We start from the raw sequence: 20,937 nt of genomic DNA, 5'->3' as shown, positions 1-20,937 counted from the left end.
GCATACTTTTTACAGTGAAATTTAGTTAGAAGAAAAAAAAATCTCAGCAGGCATAAACTTTAGGTGGCCTTCATCTCAGTAACTGACAAATGAACTTTAAGTTAAAGCGACCCTATCCCACTTCAGACACAGATAAATAGAACCGCTGGACAATCTTCTCAGTGACCCATTGACAAAACAGTAAGGATTTAGAGAGTGGAACTTATAGAGTGTACTGTGGATTGATTGCTTGGTTGGTTGATTAGTGATTGACGTAAGGTCTCGCTATATAGTCCTTCCTGTCCTAGACTCTCTTTGTAGACCAGGCTGGCCTCAAACTCACAGAGATCCCCCTGCCTCTGCCTCCCGAGAGCTGGGATTAAAGATTGCAAGACCTCACCAGCTTCCCCTTTGGTTTTTAAGGTTATTTTATTTTGAGGTACGTGTGCATTTGTGGGTCTGTGTATGGTTATATAGTTGTGAGTGCAGTGCCTGCAGAATTCCAAAGAGGGTGCCAGTCCTCTAGAACTGAAGGGATGGGCAGTTGTGCTGCTCCTGGCGTGGGTGCTGGGAACCCAACTCTAGAACAGTGTGCTGCTCTTCACCGCTGAGCTCTCTCCCCAGCTGCCCATTGTGTGTTTGCGGCAAAGACTCTCTGGCTGCTTGCATTTGGCTGCATACTCCAAAGGGTTTGTTTGTCTTCAGTGCCCATCCATGTCACTGTGGTAGTGCTGGGGTTATAGGCACATGCCACCCTGTCTGACCTTAAACAGCATCGGAGGATCTAAACTCAAGTTGTAAGGTTTGTGTGCCAAGCACTTTTTCCCATTAAGCTGCCTCCTCAGTCTCTCACTGCTCTTTATTTTACTACAATAAAGAACTGTTTTCTCTATAAATTTCCTAATATTGTCTCATTGGTTAGCCACCAAGTCCTTTAATAAGGTTTGTGAGCTTTTTCACAGTCTACTTCCAAACTCGGATCCTCTGCAGGAGCAGTAAGTACTCTTAACCCCTGAGACATCTCTCCAGCTGGTACTTTTAAATTTTTTTTTATTACTTGCCTACCTACCTACCTGCGTTGAGAGGTCAGAGGACAACCTATGGGAGTCAGTTCTCTCCTTCCAAGAATTGAACTTGGGTCATCAGACTTAGCGGCTTGTTGAGCCATCTTGGTGGCCTGAGAAGCCTTTTTTGTTTGTTTGTTTGTTTTTTGAGCTTCAGTGTTCCTACATGTACAGTAAAAATGGTAATGGTGTCTTTCCCCTAGAGCCAGTAAAGCTTAAATGACATCAGTTGTAGCCAGGTGGGGATTGGTTTGTTTCTGTACTTTTTGAGCCAAAGTCTCCCTAGTAACCTTGGCTGGCCTGAGGATTACTGTTAGACCAGGCTGGCCTCAAACTCCCAGAGACCCATCTGCCTTTGCCTCCCAAGTGCTGGAATTAAAGGCACAGACCACCATGATCAGCCTTTTGAGTTGTTGTTGTTGTTGTTTCTTGTGGTGTTGAGGCCACCATTACTACCCCTACCTCCTGGCTATACTCACTGTTTTTTGTTTTTTTTTGTTTTTCTCTGTCTCTCTTTGAGACAGACAGTGTTTCTCTTTGTCATCCTGGTTGTCCTGGACTCGCTTTGTAGACCAGGCTGGCCTCAAACTCACAACAATCCTCCTGCCTCTGCCTCTGGAGTGCTGGGAATAAAGACGTCCGCCACCATTGCCTGGACAGAAGCTAATTGTTATGGTTCAGCTGGCCACTAAGCTCCTGGCATCCTCCTGTCTCTGTCCTGTGTTTGGGTTATAACATGTGCAGCCATTCTCAGCTTTGTATGTGGGGCCTAGGGATTCAAACTCACATCATCATGCTTGCAGAGCCTCAGCCCACATTTTTCCTCTGGTCATGTGACTTCTTTGCATCATATTGAAGCCATGTATGTGTGAAGTTTAGATGAGTTCAGTTTTTCCTTTGGGTGGTAGGAACCACATCTGTGCTGTCCTGACAGCTCTGTGACTTCAGTGAGGGCTGTTATGTCAGCACTTAGGAGGTGGAGGCCAGAGAGCCTTCACATTAATCCTTGGCTACTCGGCACTTGGGAGGCAGGGGCAGGTGGATCGCTGTGAGTTTGGGGCCAGCCTGGTCTACAAAGTGAGTGCAGGACAGCCAAGGCTACACAGAGAAACCCTGTCTCAAAAAAACAGAGAGAGAGAGAGGGATGGGCGGGGGGGATGGGGGAAAGACTGACTAACCTAGGCTAAATGAGAATCTGTCTTAAAAGCAAAACAAAAAGACACTGTTTATTTTTTTATTTTTTTGGTTTTTCGAGACAGGGTCTCTCTGTGTAGCCTTGGCCATCCTGGACTCACTTTGTAGACCAGGCTGGCCTCGGACTCACAGCGATCCGCCTGCCTCTGCCTCCCAAGTGCTGGGATTAAAGGCGTGCGCCACCACGCCCGGCTAAAAAGACACTGTTTAAACTTTGGTGGTGTGCACCACCATCACCTGGCTTATCTTAACCCTTTCACCACTGTTGTGTTTTCAGTCTTTCCTTGACTGTCCCTGGCTGTGTTTAGTTTGTAGTCATCCTCCAATCAGCTTTGATGCGCTAACATTCTGTGTTGGAATATGTCTGTGCTTTCAGTTAACTGACTTTCAGTTTGGAAGAGGTGTTACCTTTCTTTTCTGTGTAGTTGAAACCTAGAGGGTGTGTGTGTGTGTGTGTGTGTGTGTGTGTGTGTGTGTGTTTGTTTAGAAATGAAGTCTTTTAGCTTAAAGAGTGTCAAAGTTTGTCCATCGAAGAGCTCTGTTCGCCTGCGTCAGCCATGTTCATTAGGCCAGGGCAGGAGGAAAATGAAGCTTCTGGAGGAGCCGTCTTACCCACTCGCCATCGGCAATGGAGACTACTTTTGGACAAGTAAAGATACACTGTGGGATTATGTGCAGACACTGTCTGGTAAGAAGTCAGCAGCTACAAATAGTGTGTGTCTCTTAAAACACTTGAAAACCTGGTTACAGCCCTGCAATGCACAATAGTTTAAGAAAAAGTAATCTCAAGCTGGGCATGGTGGTGCACTCCTTTAATCCCAGCACTTAGGAGGCAGAGGTAGGCGGATCACTGTGAATTCGAGGCCAGCCTGGTCTACAAAGTGAGTCCAGGGACTACTTAGATATGCATAGGACAGTCAAGGCTACACAGAGAAACCCTGTCTCAAAAAACCAGAAAGAAAAAAAAAAAAAGAAAGAAAAGAAAAAGTGCTCTCATTGAAGTACCGTTTTTGTTTTGGTTTTTAGTAGAATCTTTTTTTCTTTTTATTCAGAAAACAAAAAACAAAAAGATTTTTTTCCCAGACACATAGGAGGGATGTGGATAGGAGGAGGTGCCTTTCTGTCCGGCCCCAGCCCCCATGTAGTTGCAATTGTTTTGTTTTTTGATCAAGGTTTCTCTGTGTATCCTTGACTGTCCTAGACTCACTCTGTAGACCAGGCTGGCATCGAACTCACAAGGATCCACCTGCCTCTGCCTCCCTGAGTACTGGGATTAAAGGTGTGCACCATCACATCTGGCTACCATACTTAAGGTTTAAAATTTTTATATGTGTGAGTGTTTTTGCATGCCTGGTGCCCTCAGAATTCAGAAGAGGGTGTTGGGTACCCTGGAACAGGAATTAAAAGGATGGTTGTAAGTTACCATGTGGTTGCTAGGAATTGAACCTTCATCCTCTTTAAGAGCAACAAATGCTGTCAACTGATGAACCATCTCCCTAGCCCCAGTTAAGAGAATTTAAAGAGGTGCATAGAGTAAAATTCTCCATCCCAGAGGTGACTATTTATGGGTGTATGTTCTTTTTTTATTTTATGTGCATTGGTGTTTTGCCTGCATGTATGTCTGTGTGAGGGTGTCAGATCCTGGAGTTACAGACAGTTGTGAGCTGCCGTGTTGGTGCTGGGAATTGAACCGGGTCCTTTGGAAGAGCAGTCAGTGCTCTGAACCGCTGAGCCATCTCTCCAGCCCCTGGGTGTATATTCTTGGTTCTGTACATATTCAGAAATACAATTATATATATGCACACAGATAGATAGCTATATATGCATATTTTTATAGAGCATGGGTTTTGATTTACAAAACTGTAAATTGGTGTTGTGTTGGGGGGAAGGATTCTGGTTGGTTTGTCAGTCTGGGCACTGAACCTAGGATGTGCCACATATCAGACAGTCACTCTGCCTTTCAGTTCAGTCACTCCTCCACGCCGCCCTCTGTAGCTCTGGCCTTAACTGCTAGGCAGAGCATCCCTGCAAGTGATCCCCGCAGCCTTGTTGATCTGTTGTCATTCCTGTTTTATTAAATGTGTTGCCAAAATGAGCACTTTACTATATTTTATTTTTTAAACATTATCTCACTATCTTCCTTGGGCTGGTCTTGAACTCCTGGATTTCCAACAGTATTCCTACTTCCGTTTTCTAAACCAACAATGTTTTTTGAGTTAGGGTCTCCTGTCTTAGTCTGGCCGAGACTTTACTAGCTGAATATGACCCTGAACTATTGAGTCTCCAGACTTGACCTCAAGAGTGCTAGGCACCACTATACTTGGTTTATGCAGGGCTGAGGATTGAACCAAGCAAGGGCCTTATAGATGTTAGGCAAGGATTCTGTCAACTGAGTTACATCCTGTTTGTGCATTTGTGGTGTTGCTGGGAATTGAACCCAAGACTTTGTGTATAGTAAGTAAGAGCTCTTCTACTGGATCACCACAGTTCCAGCTCACTGTTGTCTTAATTCACATTTATTTCATAAATTATGAGGTAGCATTTCATTCCCCTTGAAATAGCTTTATAGGAAGCATGCATGGTGTGTGTGTGTGTGTGTGTGTGTGTGTGTGTGTGTGTGTGTGTGTGTAACTACTTTGGCTAGGGACTACTTAGATGTGCGTCTAACTCTGGCTTTCCACTTAAACTCAGCCTAACCTCAGAGTCCTAAAGGTAGAGTGGAGGAAGTCACTAGGACGCTCTGTCCCTCTTCTCAGTGGGGACACACTGAATAGATCCCCTTTCTGCTTTTCACTGTTAATTTGGTGATTTTAATTGGCTTATCAGGGATGTGTAGTCAAATTTTGTCGGGACAAGCTGTGTTCTCAAGTCTGGTAACCAGAGCAAGTGCTCAAAGTCCTAAATCCCCAGCAACAGACAGTGACACGTGTAGGGGCATGTGCATGTAATCCCAGCACTTGCATTTAGAGGGAAGGAAGATAGTGAAAAACTGAGTTTGAGGCTATCCTAGACTGCACGAGATACTGTCCCTAAGCCTCCCCCCCCCAAAAAAAACAAACAAACAAACAAAAACAGATGGAGAGCAAATTCCCTGTACAGCTTCATTTCTTGTGCATAGGCAGACGTGATGAGCTGTGGAACCCTAACATGTGGGGCTCAGAGGGTCTCCTGTGAGTCCGTCCTCTCCATCCTGTAAGGTGTGGAATCAAACTCAGGTTGTCAGGCTTGCATGCAAACAAGTGTTTTATCCTGCTGAATCATCTTGCCAGTCTCTAATTTCATTGCTCTTTCTTTTGTTTTTTCTAACGGGTTTCTCTGTGTAGCCTTGGCTGTCCCAGACTCACTTTTGTAGACCATGCTGGCCTCAAACTCAGAGAGATGCACCTGCTTCTGCCTCCATGAGTGCTGGGATTACAGATGTGCATCACTGATCCCAGGTGCTCATGGTCCCACTTCCATTTCTAAAGAAACCTTGTGTGTTTGCAGATCAAGGAACAGAGAGACACGAAGGAGCAGGCCAGTCGTCTGCGGTCACTGACCAGGAGAAGGAGCTGTCCTCCAGTGCCTTCCAGGCCTTCACAGTAAGAACCTGCTTCTCTCTTCACCTGCCTAAATCAGGACTCTTTTCAAAACAAATTTGAGTTTCATAAATTTTATTGTCATAATTCAAGAATTAACTTTAGGGAGAAGTAGATTTCGATAAAAGATTGGAAGTGCTTTGAGCTACCCCCAGGCTTTTCTTTTCACAAACATGTTTTAACCTCAACATTGTTTGAGTCTTATAAATTTAGATTTATAATGTGTAGGTCAGTCTTTCAGTTCCCTACTCTGTTCAGTTTTTGTCTTGGATGTACTTTAAAGTGGAACACCAAATATTGTCAGAATTACAACTTTTTTGTTTTGTTTTGTTTTGTTTTGTTGAGACAGAGTTTACCTGTGTAGTCTTGGCTGTCCTGGACTCACTTTGTAGACCAGGCTGGCCTCGAACTCACAGTGATTCACCTGCCTCTCCTCCCAAGTGCTGGGATTAAAAACGTGTGCCACCACACCTGGCAACTTTTCTGACATTAAACAATATGAAAAACTTTATGATATACATGTATGCACAGTTGAAATATACATTAGACAGGATTTGATTTGCATTTGCAGTATATTTACTAGAATCTGACCTTTGGGATAATTGCATTCCCTTTCTTGGCTAGCCTCTGCTATCCATACCTGCCAGCAATTATGTGCACATTATCTATCATGTCTGCATGTGTGTGTTGTGGTTCCATCTGCTGATGTGAGAGTTTGAGTTTTAGACAGTTCGTGACAGGTGTTCACTGATATGCCTATTGCTCTGCCTAGGGCTTTTGTTAGATTACTAAGGGGACTCGTCTTAAAATGTGAATAAAGATAAGGGAAAGACTTTGAAAAGCTGTATTGTTTTTAAAGCTGATACGGAATTTTATGTATATATGTGTGGTTTTGTTTGTCTTTTGTTTCTTTTTAGTCTGGAAATTATGATGCCTGTCTGCAACACCTTGCCTGTCTCCAAGATATAAACAAAGATGATTACAAAATAATTTTGAATACAGCAGTAGCTGAATTTTTTAAAACTAATCAAACAACAACAGATAACTTGAGACAAACACTTAACCAGCTGAAGAATCAGGTGATAAACGAATTTAACTGTAAAAAATTGTTGTGTTAATTTGTGAAATACAAATAGGTAAGGAAAATGAATGTGGTTTCTTGCTTGATATTGATGACAGAATTTCTACTTATCTGACTCCTTTGTTGGTGTTAGCTTTGTTTGGAATTAATTGTTCTGGTCGCAACGCTGGGGGGGCACTGACCAGCCAGCCTAGCCTACGTAGCAAGCCCAAGGCGGGTGAGAAGCCCTGCCTCAAGAAAAAGATGGAAGCCACAGAGAAAGATGTACATTGATCTCTAGCTGTCACAGGAGTTTCACAAACAAGAACGCACAACAGCATTTTGTTTCGTTTTGTTTTTGAGAGAGTATCTCTGTGTAGCCTTGGATATCCTCAACCCACGTTATAGACCAGATAGTGACTGAATAAGTAATGAGGAGCTCCCATGAGCAAGTCAGCCAGGGTCTTCTCCTCCCTCCCTGTGAAATTCCCCTGCTATGTCAGACTCACCATATTGGTGACTGAGGTCTGATTATGGACTACTGCATTCTGTGAAGCTTTAGGTTCCACGGCATTGGCCACGCCAAGGCTAAATTCATGCATACTAAACCACCTCATGATTTGGGGAAATGTCATATGATACCGTTCTATGATAATCTTTTTTGTTGTTGTTTTTGTTTTTTGGTGTTTTGTTGTTGTTGTTTTGTTTTGATTTTTTTTTCCTCGAGACAGGGTATTTCTGTGTGGCTTGACTGTCCTGGACTTGTTTTGTAGACCAGGCTGGCCTCGAACTCACATTGATTCGCCTGACTCTGCCTCCCGAGTGCTGGGATTAAAGGCGTGTGCCATCGCGCCCAGCCTGTTACAATTTTTATGATGGCAAAGAAATGTTAGTTTTATTGTGGCTAGAATTTTAGTTACGTGTGTTATACCTAATTAGAGACTTGTGAAATGTAAAGAGGTCAAGTCCAGCATAGTTTACAAAAGCAATTTCTAGGCCAAGCCAGGGCTACATAATGAGAACCTGTCTGTCCCCCCCCAAATCATCATCACCATCATCATCATCATCCAGGCATGTGGATATCTTTAATGCCAGCAGGCCAAAGGACAGCCAAAGTTATATAGTAAGACCCTGTTTCAAACAAACACATAAAAAATAATGATAATAAAATACAAACCTAGCCAGGCATGGTGGTGCATGCCTGTAATCCCAGCGCTCAAAAGAGGCAGAGGCAGGTGGGATCTCTGTGAGTTTGAGGCCAGCTGGTCTACAAAGCAAGTCTAGGACAGCCAAGGCTACATAGAGAAACACTGTCTCAAAAAACCAAAAAACAAAACAAAGAACAAACCTGGTCTATAACCCATGTTAAGATAAAGCAGGAGGATTGTTGTGTGTTTGAGGTCATCCTGTGCTATAGAATGAGACCTATTTCAGAAATTTATTATTATTTGTAAATGGAAAATTGGGCTGAAGAGAGCACTTACTGCCTGCAGAATGAAGACCCAGCACCCACATGGTCTGATAGGCATACATGTGGTAGACATGTATCCATGCAGGTAAAACATCCATATGCATAAAATAATGACACCTAAAGAAGGGTGGGGGTATGAAAATGGGCCAGTGAAATGGCTCAGCGTGCAGACACACTTGCCATACAAGCCTGTCCTCACCTCTACATGTGCACTGTGGTTCAGAGCTCTGGCTGCTCTTCCAGGGGACCCAGGTTTGATTTGCAGCACGTGCATGGCAGCTCCCAACTGTCTGCAATTCCAATTCCAGGGTATCCATTGCCTTCCTCTGCCCTCTGCAAGTACCAGGCACACATGTAGTGCACAGACATACATGCAGGCAAAGCATCTATACTCATTAAATAATGTCATGACTTAGGGGGGTTATCAGTTGCTTGGGTTTTGTTATTTTTTAAAATATGTACTATCTCTTCCGATGAGACTAAACCCTTAAATATACTCCTTTGGTCTTGGCCAGTGTAGTTAAGACTCTGATCTCTCTTATTTATAAGAAGCATATCTGTATTGTCACTATATAGCTTTGGCTGGCCTGGAGATTGCTATGCAAGCAAGGCTCAAAATGTTTTATTTAACAGTTTGCAGGTTTTTTTGTTTTTTGTTTTTGTTTCTTTTTGTTTGTTTGTTTTGTTTTGTTTGTTTTTCAAGACAGAGTTTCTCGTGTTACTTGGCTGCTCTGGAACTCTCTTTGTAGACCAGGCTGGCCTCGAACTGCCTCTGCCTCCCAAGTGCTGGGATTAAAGGAGAGCGCCACAACACCTGGCTTTAACAGAGTTTTAATGTGTTTAAAGCAGATGGAATAATGTCTAGTATTTGGGAGTAATTAAAACCTGAAGGTGTTATTTGGTTGTTGTTCTGTTGTTTTGAGACAGGGCTTCTCTGTGTCACTCTTGCTGTCTCAGAGCTCCCTCTCTAAAGCAGGCTGCCTTAGAAGGCACGGATCCGCCTGTCGCTGCCTCTCAGTGCTGGGATCAGGAGGTGTGCCACCAGCCTGATGAAAGTACTATCGAGTGTAGCAAAATCAGGATGAGCTATGTTTGAGCTGGGCACACATCAGCACTCACAGATATTTATAAGATTGGCTGGAACTCACTGTGTAGCCTCTGCTGACTTGAACCTATAGCAGTTCTGCCTCAGCTTTGTAGGTGCTGAGGTTACAGAGTGTGCCACACACCCAACTGAGTCCTTTCGCTTTTGCTGTTTGTTTCTGTACTGTTGTTAGAGCACATTCTGCCTGGATTGTTTTGTAGGTCCACTCAGCTGTTGAAGAAATGGATGGATTAGATGATGTTGAAAACAGCATGTTGTATTATAATCAAGCAGTCATTCTTTATCATCTGCGGCAGTATACAGAGGCCATATCTGTTGGTGAAAAACTTTATCAGTTCATAGAACCTTTTGGTATGTTATCTGTCAAGCCAGAAATCTCATCCTCTTACTTGGCAAAATTCTCTTGTGTTTTTATCTCAATTACCTATATGTCAGCATTTGAAGGGGAAAAAAAGTGGGGGAAACAGATAGCTCAGTCAATAGAGTGCTTGCCTCGCAAATGTGAGGACTTGAGTTTAATGCCATATAAGAATAGTTGGCCTGCTAGTATGTGCTTGTAATCCAGTGCTGGGGAGGCAGGCACAGGTAGGTCCCGTTAGTTTGCTGGTTAGATGGCCTGGCCTGCTTATTAAGCTCTAGGTATTGAGGTACCTGCCTCAGAAAACTAGAGATGACTCAGTAGTAAAGAGCTGGCTGCTCTTCTAGAACATGGGTTCAGTTCCCAGCACCCACATGCTGCTCACAACCATCTGTCACTCTCAGATCTGATGCCTTCTGACCTCATCAGGCATCAGGCATGTATGTGGTGCACAGACATACATGCAGGAAAAACAAAGTGAACAGTCACTAAGGAGCAAGAGCAGAGATTCCTCTATCTTCCACACAGGCGTGCATACCTGTGTGATCCACAATCAACTGCACACACACACAAAATGACCAAAAATGGGAAAAGATAAAGCTATTTGAACTAAAATAATTTTTAGACTAGAAAAGGCTAGTCTTCCTTTAGCACTCCTTCCTTTTTTTGGGGGGGGGGGGCGTTCGAGACAGGGTTTCTCTGTGTAGCCTTGGCTGTCCTAGACTTACTTTTGTAGACCAGGCTGGTCTTGAACTCACAGCGATCCTCCTGCCTCTGCCACTGCACCTAGCCCTACCTGAGTTTTAAAGGTGCCCCACATGCTGTCACACTCCTGTAATCCTACCATCTTGGACTCAGAAACAGGAGGACCAGGTGTTATGGATCATCCTCTGGTACATACTGGGTTTGAGGCCAGCCTGGGCTTCATGAGACCCTATCAAAAAGGACAGAAGGGAGGAAGAGGGAAGGGAAAAGCAGACTGTGGGGTAGTAGAAAGACTCCCTTAGTGGCCTGGAGCCATTCTTGCCTTAATGCACATTAAAAAAAATTGGGAGGGCTGGAGAGATGGTTCAGGGGTTTGGAGTTCTTGCTGCTCTTCTAGGAAACCTGGGTTCAGTTCTCAGCCCTACATGACAGCCACCGCCTGTCCATAACTTCAGTGCCAAGGGACCCAGTGCTCATCTGAGATACACACATACACTCAGGCAAAACACTCTTGTGCATAAGATAAACGTGTGGAATGTTAGAGGACAGTGTAGGACTTCATTTCTCTGCTGCCCTGTTGACATTCTGCATGCAGAGAGAGCTAATACTGGTTGGTGTTTGCATACTGACGCTGGCTTGAGTAGAAGTCTTGAGGAAGGTGAGGGCTGAGGATGAGGAAGGAGCCAGTGGATCAGCAGCAGGCTGGTGGGTGGTTAGAGAGCGCCACTGCTGCAGCCCCCACAGTCTGCACTTTCTGTTAGGTTGAGATCCTAACTTAGGATCACTGTCTGTTGGTGTGGAGTATGGTGATCCCTGCGGCACTTAGGAAGAGGTTAAGTAGGCCTCCTTGACAGCTGCCTGAGCAGTTGGTAACACTCTAGTGAGCCACTGTTTAGTTGCTTGTCTTTGGTCTTGACAGCTTGTTAAGTGGTGAGGCTGGCCAGGAGACAGGCAGTGGAAGGGACTAAGTCTCTCCATGAAGCTGCATGGCAGCATGCAGTGATTTTTTTAATTCCTCCAACAGTTCACAGAATGTGTTAATCTGTACTAGGGCTAAGACAATATAAAACTCAGCGTTAAGTCATTTAGAGCCATTTATTTTTGTGAAAACCGTGGTTTTAATTTTTCTCTTTAAAAGTTTTTATTTATATTTTAAATACTTACTTTGAACTCTGTTTTGAGAGTATATCTATGTGGGTGTGTGCACATGCATCCGGATGCCTGGAAGTCAAAGGCATCAGGTTCCCCAGAGCTAGAGTTGCAGGCAGTTGTAAGCTTGGGTGCTGGAACCCGAACTTGGGTCCTTTGGAAGAGCAGCAAGCTTTCTTACCCTTAGAGCCACCCTCTAGCCTCTTATTTTATTTTTGAATTAGGCTCTCACTATGCAGCCCTGGCTATGTGGACCAGGCTGGCCTGGAACTTTCCGAGATCTTCCTGCCTCTCCTGAGTGCTGGGATGAAAGGTGTGCAACAGCATGTACAGCTAATTTTTTACTTTTTACTACTTGGGTTTTTGTTTTTTTGTTTTTGTTTTGTTTTTGTTTTTGGAGCAGTTTTGGGTCCATAGCAAAATTGTGAGGAACACACAGCTGTTTCCTTTTGCCCTTCCCATCACAGCTGCCCCTCACTGGTAGGATCAGTGTGCATGCTGCAGTGGTTGAGCCACACTGACACCACAGTCCCACAGAGTCCATAGCTCCCTCTAGGATTTACTCCTGATGTACATTTTGTTCATCTGGACAAAGTACCTATCCACTGGGGTATTCTGCAGAGGACAGTCACTGCCCTAAAACGCTGCTTTCCTGCTGTCTTCCTCCTCTCCCAGACACCGAGCCTTCTGTCATCTCTATAGTTGTGTTTCCAAAGTATCCCCAGTTGGAGCCCTGATGATTCACACTCTTCATGTAGACATTTATTGAGTGTACAAACAGTGCTATGAGCCAGACATGGCTTTGGGGTGTGGGGGTATTACAGTGAGCGGAAAAAGGACGTTGTGACCCTGTCACTCTTACTAGAGAAAGAGCAGACATACCATGCTGTGATGTAGGATAGAGGTGGACTAGGCACGTTCTGATACAGTAATCAAACCAAGCTTCTGACCCACCGTGCATACTCTGGTACACATATGCCCAGACGCACGTAGGCACGCACACATGCACGATAAAATACTAACAATTGGAAGTTAAGTGCTTTGCAAAGTCACTGTGTATTAGTAAGTAATGAAGCAAGTGCTGAAATTGAGGCTTCCTCCCTCTGCGTGGCTGGCTTTATAAACACTACCAAGAACATGTGGTCACTGACTCCCTGAAAGAGGCCTGGAGACCCCATCGAACAGTGGCTGTGCTGGGATAGCATGCTGCTTTCATTCCTGGCTTTAGTGGTGCCCTTTGTTTGAGTGAAGATGTTTTGTCCTGCGGAGCTCTGGGTCCTGTGTGGGTAAGCAGAGGTGTACCCTCAACCTTGGGTTGTAACTTTTCCTATTGATTTGTGTGTTTGTTTTGCCAGAAGAAAAATTTGCTCAAGCAGTGTGCTTTCTGCTGGTAGACTTGTATATATTAACCCATCAAGCCGAGAAAGCTCTGCATCTTCTTGCTGTGCTAGAAAAAATGATTTCACAGGGCAGCAGCAACAAAAACGGGAAGAACGAGGTGAGTTTCCAGGCACAAAAGTGTGACCCATGTCTGTCACGTGAGAGAGTACCCTAGCAGCTTCATGGAAATGTGATTCACAGAAACTGTAGTGTCTGTCTGACACTTGTGAACTGCCTTTTAAAACTTCACTAACATTCGTGTGCTTGACATTTTTTAACCCGACAAATCTGTGTTAGAGATTGAGTGCTATCAGCGTTATTCCTGACCTTTGTGTTGTAAGATATTTCGTCTTCGTATTTGGTGAAATAGGCCTTAGTTCAGCAGCTGTGTGTCCTTGCCCTCCGGGCCACCTCCTGGGGAAGATGGGTGGAGTTCAGTGTGTTTATGGATAGAAAGGAAATGTCCAAGAATTGAGGGGTTAGTCTGACACCTCAAAAAAGGAGGGATAGAGTAGAGTAGCTGTCATGGTAGGGAAAGCAGTACAGAGGGGTGAGTGGTGGGCCACAGCAGCTCCCGGTGCTGAGTGAGCAGTGCGGAAGTATGGAGAGGCCAGGCTGAAGTCACTGAGGGAAAGTGGGTCTAAGCGTAAGGAAGATGGGCGATTGAGTGCTTCTTTAGGAAGTTAGGGTTCAGTGGTGTTGGCAGTGTTTATAGCGGAAGAAGGTGTAAGGAGGCAGGGTCTGTCTTTGAGTTTTAGAGAGGTGCTCTGAGTGACATCTACAATTCTAAAATGGGTCCATGGTTGTGCTCATCTGTGAGTTTCCTGGGAGGCAAGCCACACTGACTCTCAGTCCCTGGGGGTAGGCCTATGGTATTTTCAATTTGGAAAAGGACTCTGGGTACTTGACTTGGTACTTGGCTCCCTTGGAAATGCGCTGTGGTTACAGCTGTCTGACTTGTCTCTCTACTGTACAGACTGGCAATAATAGCGGCAAAGATGGATCCAATCCCAGGGCTGATAGTGGAGCTCTGATAGAGGCTGCGAAGTCCAAGATACACCAGGTAGTGTATGTTCACAGGGCGTGCATGCACTGAGTCTGTGTGAGAGGTGCACGGGCACTAATCCTAGGCAGTGTCTTTACTCAGGTTAAAGGCTCGTAGCTGAGAGTGCACCTATCCCTCTAAGTACACTTTGCTTGAAATACATACGGCGTAACTTCTGTAAGTCACTGCAGAGAAGCTTGAAGTAGCATAGCGGGTATGATGAAGTAATAAATGGAATTTTAATATTATCTTGGGCAGATTTGGATTTGCAGATTTTTGTCAGGAGTAGAATGATGGCGTGCAACTCACAAAAGCTTAGTTTCTATCCCCAACACCACAAAAAGAAAAAAGAGAAAGAAAGAAGGAAGAAAAGAAAAAAAATGGAAAGGAACAAATATTTAAGATTCTAAAGTTTCATTTGCATGTGACTGGCATTTGACTGTTGTAAGCAGATGAGATTTAATGTCCTAGACTGGGCAGCAAAACTTGAGCATGTGTAAAATGACCCGCCCTCTGATGTGTTTCCATTCCTTGACAGTACAAAGTTCGAGCATACATACAGATGAAGTCTCTGAAGGCGTGCAAAAGGGAAATCAAGTCTGTCATGAACACAGCTGGGAATGTGAGTTCCTCCTGGGCTTCCTCCTGGTTGTCAGTTTCTGGCTTTCTGATTTAGACTGTGAGACCATGTCAGTTTGCAGTGGTAAATCACATGCCTGTAAACCCAGCTCTGGGGTAAACAGAAAGATTTCAGACGACTGGCCTTCAGCCTTCTATTGGAGACATCTCCAGGTTCAGGAGAGACCCTTTCTCAACGGACCCAATAGAATATAGAGAAAGTAGTAGGAAACCTGCTGCCTTCTTGTACCCTCTGCACACAAACATGTACACCTACACGTGCACACATGAGTAAATAGATCTTGGGCTTTTTTGTTTTGTTTTTTAAGTGGGGGCAGTTGGTGGTGATGTGGTTTTTGGTTTTTTTTTTTTTTTTTTTTTTTTTTGGTTTGGTTTTTTGAGAGAGGATCTTTCTGTATAGTCCTGGCTATCCTGGAACTCTACTGTAGACAGGTGACCTCGAACTCACAAGTACTAGGATTAAAGGCATATGACATCACCAGCTAATAAATCTTGTTTTTGTTTTTTTGGATTTTGTTTTGTTTTGGGTTTTTGTTTTTTGGTTTTTTGGGGTTTGTTGTTGTTGTTGTTGTAGGTGGTGGTGGTTGGTTGGTTGGTTTTTTGAGATAGGCTTTCTCTGTGTAACAGCACTGGCTGTCTTGGACTCGCTTTGTAGACCAGGCTGGCCTCGAACTCAGAGATCTGCCTGCCTCTAACTCCTGAGTGCTGGGATTAAAGGCGTACGCCACCACGCCCAGCTCATAAATCTTTTTTTTTTTTAGAAACTGCTAATTGTGCAATTTATGTTTGAGATGAAAGTGCTTCCACCTAGAACAATCCCACTCCTCCACACATATAACACAAATAACTTAAATCTTTGACTTAGTGTTCTATTGATATAAAGATACACCATGACCAAGGCAGCTCTTACAAAGGAAGGATTTAACTGGTGCTTGCTTAGTGCATAATCGACATGATGGGGAGAATGGTGGCACACAGGCAGGCGTGATGGGGAGAATGGTGGCACACAGGCAGGCGTGATGGGGAGAATGGTGGCACACAGGCAGGCGTGATGGGGAGAATGGTGGCACACAGGCAGGCGTGATGGGGAGAATGGTGGCACACAGGCAGGCATGGCAGTGGAAAAGTAGCTGTGAGTTCTACATCAGGATCCATAAACAGTAGGAAGAGAGAGACACTGGGCCTGATTTGAGATTTTGAGACCTCACAGTCCACACCCCTGTGACACACTTCCTTAACAAGGCCACACCTCCTAATCCCTCTCAAGTAGTAATACTTCCTGATGACCAAGCATTCAAATATATGAGCCTATGGGGCCATTCTTATTCAAACCACACAACTTTTTTTTTTTTTAAGATTTATTTGTTTATTATTTATACAGTATTCTACCAGCATGTATGCCTATAGGCCAGAAGAGAGCACCAGATCTCATTATAGGTGGTTGTGAGCCACCATGTAGTTGCTGGGAATTGAACTCTGGACCTTTGGAAGGACAGACTGCTTTTAACCTCTGAGCCATCTCTCCAGCCCCCGATCTTTTTTAAAATCATAGAGAAATAAGGAAAATCGTTTTTTAAAGATTTATTTATTTATTATTATGTATACAGTGCTCTGCCTGCATATACACCCACAGGACAGAAGAAGGCACCAGATCTCATTATAGATGGCTGTAAGCCACTATATGGTTGTGGGAATTGAACTCAGGACCTTGAGAAGAGCAGTCAGTGCCCTTAACCGCTGAGCCATCTCTCCAGCCCTGGAAAATCATTTTCTAAGTTATTGTTCTACTGCTGTAAGGAGACACAATGACCAAGCAACTTATAGGATGAATTATTTAATTTGGGAGCTCACAGATCCAGAGAATTAGAGTCCATGACCACGATGGCAGGGAGCGTGGCAATTAGGCAGGCATGGCATTGGAGCAGTAGTTGAGAGCTTACATCTGATTCATGAAGACGAGGCATAGAGAGCTATCTGGGAATGATACGAGATTTTAAAACCTCAAAGCCAGAGCCGGGCGTGGTGGCGCACGCCTTTAATCCCAGCACTCGGGAGGCAGAGGCAGGCGGATCGCTGTGAGTTCGAGGCCAGCCTGGTCTACAAAGTGAGTCCAGGATGGCCAAGGCTACACAGAGAAAAACCCTGTCTTGAAAAACCAAAAAATAAAAAAAATTAAAAAAAAATAAAACCTCAAAGCCTGGCCCTGGTAACACCTTCTTCAACAAGGCCAAACCTCCTCCTAATCCTTCCCAAATGCTTCCACCAACTGGAGACCAAGTTTTCAAATATATGCGTTTATGGGGCCATTCTCGTTTAAACTGCCATAATTATCAATTTTACAATAACCATTAAAACAAAAATTGTGTTGTAAAATTGGCTTTCAGGTAAGCCAGGCCCAGGGTTCTGTACTTGAGGCTAAGGCAGAGCACCACCTGAACATAGACCAGGCTGGGCGCAGGGAGATGCAGTGAATGAAAACACTTGATCCTCAGTGAGATCTGCTCTTGTGCACACAAGTCACAGTGGTTCTCTCTCTCTCTCTCTTTTTTTTTTTAATTTATTTTTTATTTTTTTTAAATTTCTTTCTGTTTTGATTTTTTGAGGCAGGGTTTCTCTGTGTAGCCTTGGCTATCCTGGGCTCCCTTTGTAGTCCAGACTGGCCTCGAACTCACAGAGATCCGCCCGCCTCTACCTCCCAATACATTGGTTCTCTTAGGTGGGCACTCACAAGCTGCTGTCTTAGAGATTTCAGTATTTTCAGTAGATAGCAGGAACAAAGTAGCATTTAGAAACTGTTTTCTGTGGCATGATTCATCTGATTGATTTATGTCCTAAACACTTCTGTGCACAGCAGTATAGTCACAATCGTATAAAAGACAACTGAAAACAAATGTTTAATCACTTTTATATTCCTTTACAGTCTGCACCTTCCCTGTTTCTTAAAAGCAATTTTGAGTACCTAAGGGGCAATTATCGGAAAGCAGTGAAGCTGTTAAATAGTTCAAACATTGCTGAACATCCAGGCTTCATGAAAACAGGTAAAAGGAAACTGTAGAATTTTGTTGGTCTGTTCCTTATTGCTTGCGGTCCCCCCAACTACACACCACAGGTTTCTTCATTTTAAGTGGAAATGCTCTTTTTTGTTGTTGTTATTTCTTTTTGTTTTTCAAGACAGGGTTTCTCTGTGTAACCCTGGCTGTCCTAGAACTCGATCGCTAGACCAGGATGGCCTTGAACTCACAGAGATCCGCCTGCCTTTGCCTCCTAAGTGCTGGATTAAAGGCGTGCGCCACCATGCCTGGCTAAGTGGAACTGTTCTAAGCCTGGTACAGTGGCACACTCTAATCCCATCACTGGGTTGACTAAAGCAGAGGGTCTCAAATTTGAGGCCAGCCTGGACTGCTTTTCAAAGCTCTAAAAACAAGGTTTATATATATATATATATATATATATTTTTTTTTTTTTTTAAGATTTATTTATTTATTATTATGTATACAGTGTTCTGCCTGCATGTACATCTGCAGGCCAGAAGAGGGCATCAGATCACGTTACAGATGGTTGTGAGCCACCATGTGGTCGCTGGGACTTGAACTCAGGACCTTTGGAAGAGCAGGTGGCGCTCTTAACCACTGAGCCATCTCTCCAGCCCACAAGGTTTCTATATTTCTTCCTATAGAAAATTAGTTGAGATTTCAGTGTACAGCTTGCTTCCCCACTGAAAGAAGGCTCTGTGCTTTACTCTAACCGTACCTCTTTCTGTTCCATTTTGTATGTGTGTACGTGTTCAAATATTGCGGGGTTTGTTTTTGCTCCTGTTCAGATGTGTGCATCACCTCTGCCTGCAGAGCCGCTCGTACTTGTCCCAGTTTGTCACCTTGAGCTCACTGGAGAATGGAGAAAGCAGCTCTACTCTAGTTCCTCTTCGACGTTCCTTCCAACACCGCCTCTAGTCCTCCTGCTTTGTGTAGCTCTGTGTCTTGTGCCTCCTGTACCCCAGGCCGGCCTTGTTTATTAAGATCAGGGTATCAAGGATGACCTTGAGTTTTTGATCCCCTTACCTCTGCATCCCCAGTGGTAGAATTACAGGGAAATGCCCTGTGAGTGGGGTGCCGGGGATTGACCCCAGGACTTAGGAATGCTAGGATGCACCCAACCTATTAAATTAAATCCCTAGCCTGTTCTCCTGAATTGTATTTCTGATATTTTATTGTTTTGGTATGAAATGATCTCTCAAATTATAGATGTGCTCTGAGAGATCTCAGCAGGGAGGTCAAGAGCTGGACATGAAGTTAGGTCTCTTTGATGGAAACATTTTGTACAGTTGTATATTTTATGTTTTGATTATTTTTAATGTTGAAACCTTTAATTTTTATCTCCTATGTAAATTTTTTTGCTATTGATAAGATATGCTTATTAAAGAATATTTGGAAAGTAAAACTTAGCTTAAATTGCCCATAGACCATCCCTAGAGCGAATCTGTTGAAGTGTTTTAGTGTGTTACCATTCTGTTGTTTGTTTTCTTTGAGAGAGGCTTTGCTATGCAGCCAGGTCAGCCTTCCTCCTGCTGTGTCTCTGCACAGCTGTCCTACCACTCAGCTAAGCTCCCGGTCCCCTTCTTTTCCTTTCATTATTACTGCCTGCTTAAGACTCGGCACCGGGAGGTGTGGCGCACGCCTTTAACCCCAGTGAGGCCAGGACAGCCAGGGCTACACAAGGAAACCCTGTCTTGAAACACCAAAAAGAAAAAGAAAAAATTAGAAAAGACCCAGAGTGGGCTGGAGAGATGGCTCAGAGGTTAAGAGCACTGGCTGTTCTTCCAGAGGTCCTGAGTTCAATTCTCAGCAACCACATGGTGGCTCACAACCATCTGTTATAGGATCTGATGCTCTTGTCTGTCAAGCAGGCATACATACAAATGGAATACTCATATGTATAAATAAATAAGTCTTTTTAAAAGCTTTAAGAAAAAAACTCAGTGCATACTACTTTGGTAATTCGGCAGTGAATATCCTGTTACCAACTTGTCCTTAATCTGGCGTTTTGTTATGTACAGCATCCTAATTAGTACATTTTACTGTAATTTTTTTTTTTTATTTTGAGACAGGTCACATTGTGTAGATTATTTTCACTAAACCATTTGAAAAATCTCTTGAGGTAAAGGATTGGAATATAAAAATAAAATAAAAATTCAGATGGCTTACCAGTTAGGAATAAAGACTGTTCTTCCAGAGGTCCTGGGTTCAGTTCTTAGCACCTACATAGCGGCTCACAATTGTCTATAACTCCAAGATCTGACACCCTCACTCACATACATACATGCAGGCTAAACACCAATGTACATAAAAATAAAAGTAAAAAAAATTAAAGCTCAGAAGGAAACTGGGATGAATATTCTACTTTGTGGTGAAGAAGGCTTGCTTAAATGTTATTCAAAATCCTAGTGTCATAGAGTGGAGAGATAGCTACAGATTTTGATTACAAAAAAAAGTTTAGTTTTTTTCATGATTCAAAACACGAATAGTAGCACACGCCTTTAGTCCTAGTGGTCAAGAGTCAGAGGCAGGCGGATCTCTCTGAGTTCAAGGCCAGCCTGGTCTACAGAACACGTTCCAGGACAGCCAGGGCTAAACAGAGATACAAGTGAAGTCACAAAACAAATGACAAATGTTGGTCGGAATGACTATTTGAAACATGTGACAGGAGCTTCTCTGACATACTAGTCAAGGGGGCAACTGATAGGCCAGATGAGATAGTGCATTCATTTAGAAACAATGCCCAGGTGGGTGTGGCAGATGACACCTGTAATCCCTGCACTCAGGAGGCTTAGGCAGAATTTCCCAAAAGCTCAGAGCCAGCCTCAGCTATATAGTGAGTTCTATGCCACCAGGAGCACAGTGTGAAACCCTGTCTCAAAATAATGGGAATAGTGCTGGGGTTGTGTCCCCCTGTCGTGCACAAAGCTCTGGGTTTCATCCCCAGCACACAGAGCAGGTGTCCTGGTGCCCATTTGTGATCCCTACACTCCAGGAGGGAGAACAGAAGCAAGAGGCTTAGAAGGTCATTTTCTCCTGCAGAGGGTTCAGATGAGGCCAGTCTCCCTGCACAAGACCCTGTCTCAGGTGGTAGGTGGTATGGTAGACAGGGAGGGGGTAGGTGAGTAAATAGAGCAAATAAAGAGTGGGCACCAGAGCCAGGCGTGGTGGCGTACGC

At 44.0% G+C, this 20,937-nt stretch overlaps 1 protein-coding gene across 6 annotated transcripts in view; it reads left to right on the top strand.

The window, feature by feature from the left end:
* Cnot10 (CCR4-NOT transcription complex subunit 10) overlaps positions 1-20,937 on the top strand; it is a 55,203-nt gene that overhangs the window by 1,546 nt on the left and 32,720 nt on the right. For 4 of the 6 annotated variants that reach the window (XM_051140625.1, XM_051140623.1, XM_051140624.1 and 1 more), the window contains exons 2-8: positions 5,724-5,818; positions 6,733-6,894; positions 9,652-9,802; positions 13,019-13,161; positions 14,020-14,106; positions 14,627-14,710; positions 17,648-17,765. In XM_051140625.1, the coding sequence (XP_050996582.1) occupies positions 5,724-5,818; positions 6,733-6,894; positions 9,652-9,802; positions 13,019-13,161; positions 14,020-14,106; positions 14,627-14,710; positions 17,648-17,765 (840 nt within the window). Of the gene's footprint in view, positions 1-2,704; positions 2,926-5,723; positions 5,819-6,732; positions 6,895-9,651; positions 9,803-13,018; positions 13,162-14,019; positions 14,107-14,626; positions 14,711-17,647; positions 17,766-20,937 lie in introns of those variants that run through there. The other 2 variants (XM_051140627.1, XM_051140626.1) reach the window with 2 other exon arrangements.

This window comes from Acomys russatus, chromosome 32, assembly GCF_903995435.1.
Source record: "Acomys russatus chromosome 32, mAcoRus1.1, whole genome shotgun sequence".
Classification (NCBI taxonomy): domain Eukaryota; kingdom Metazoa; phylum Chordata; class Mammalia; order Rodentia; family Muridae; genus Acomys; species Acomys russatus.
This window is presented reverse-complemented; position numbering and strand designations above follow the sequence as displayed.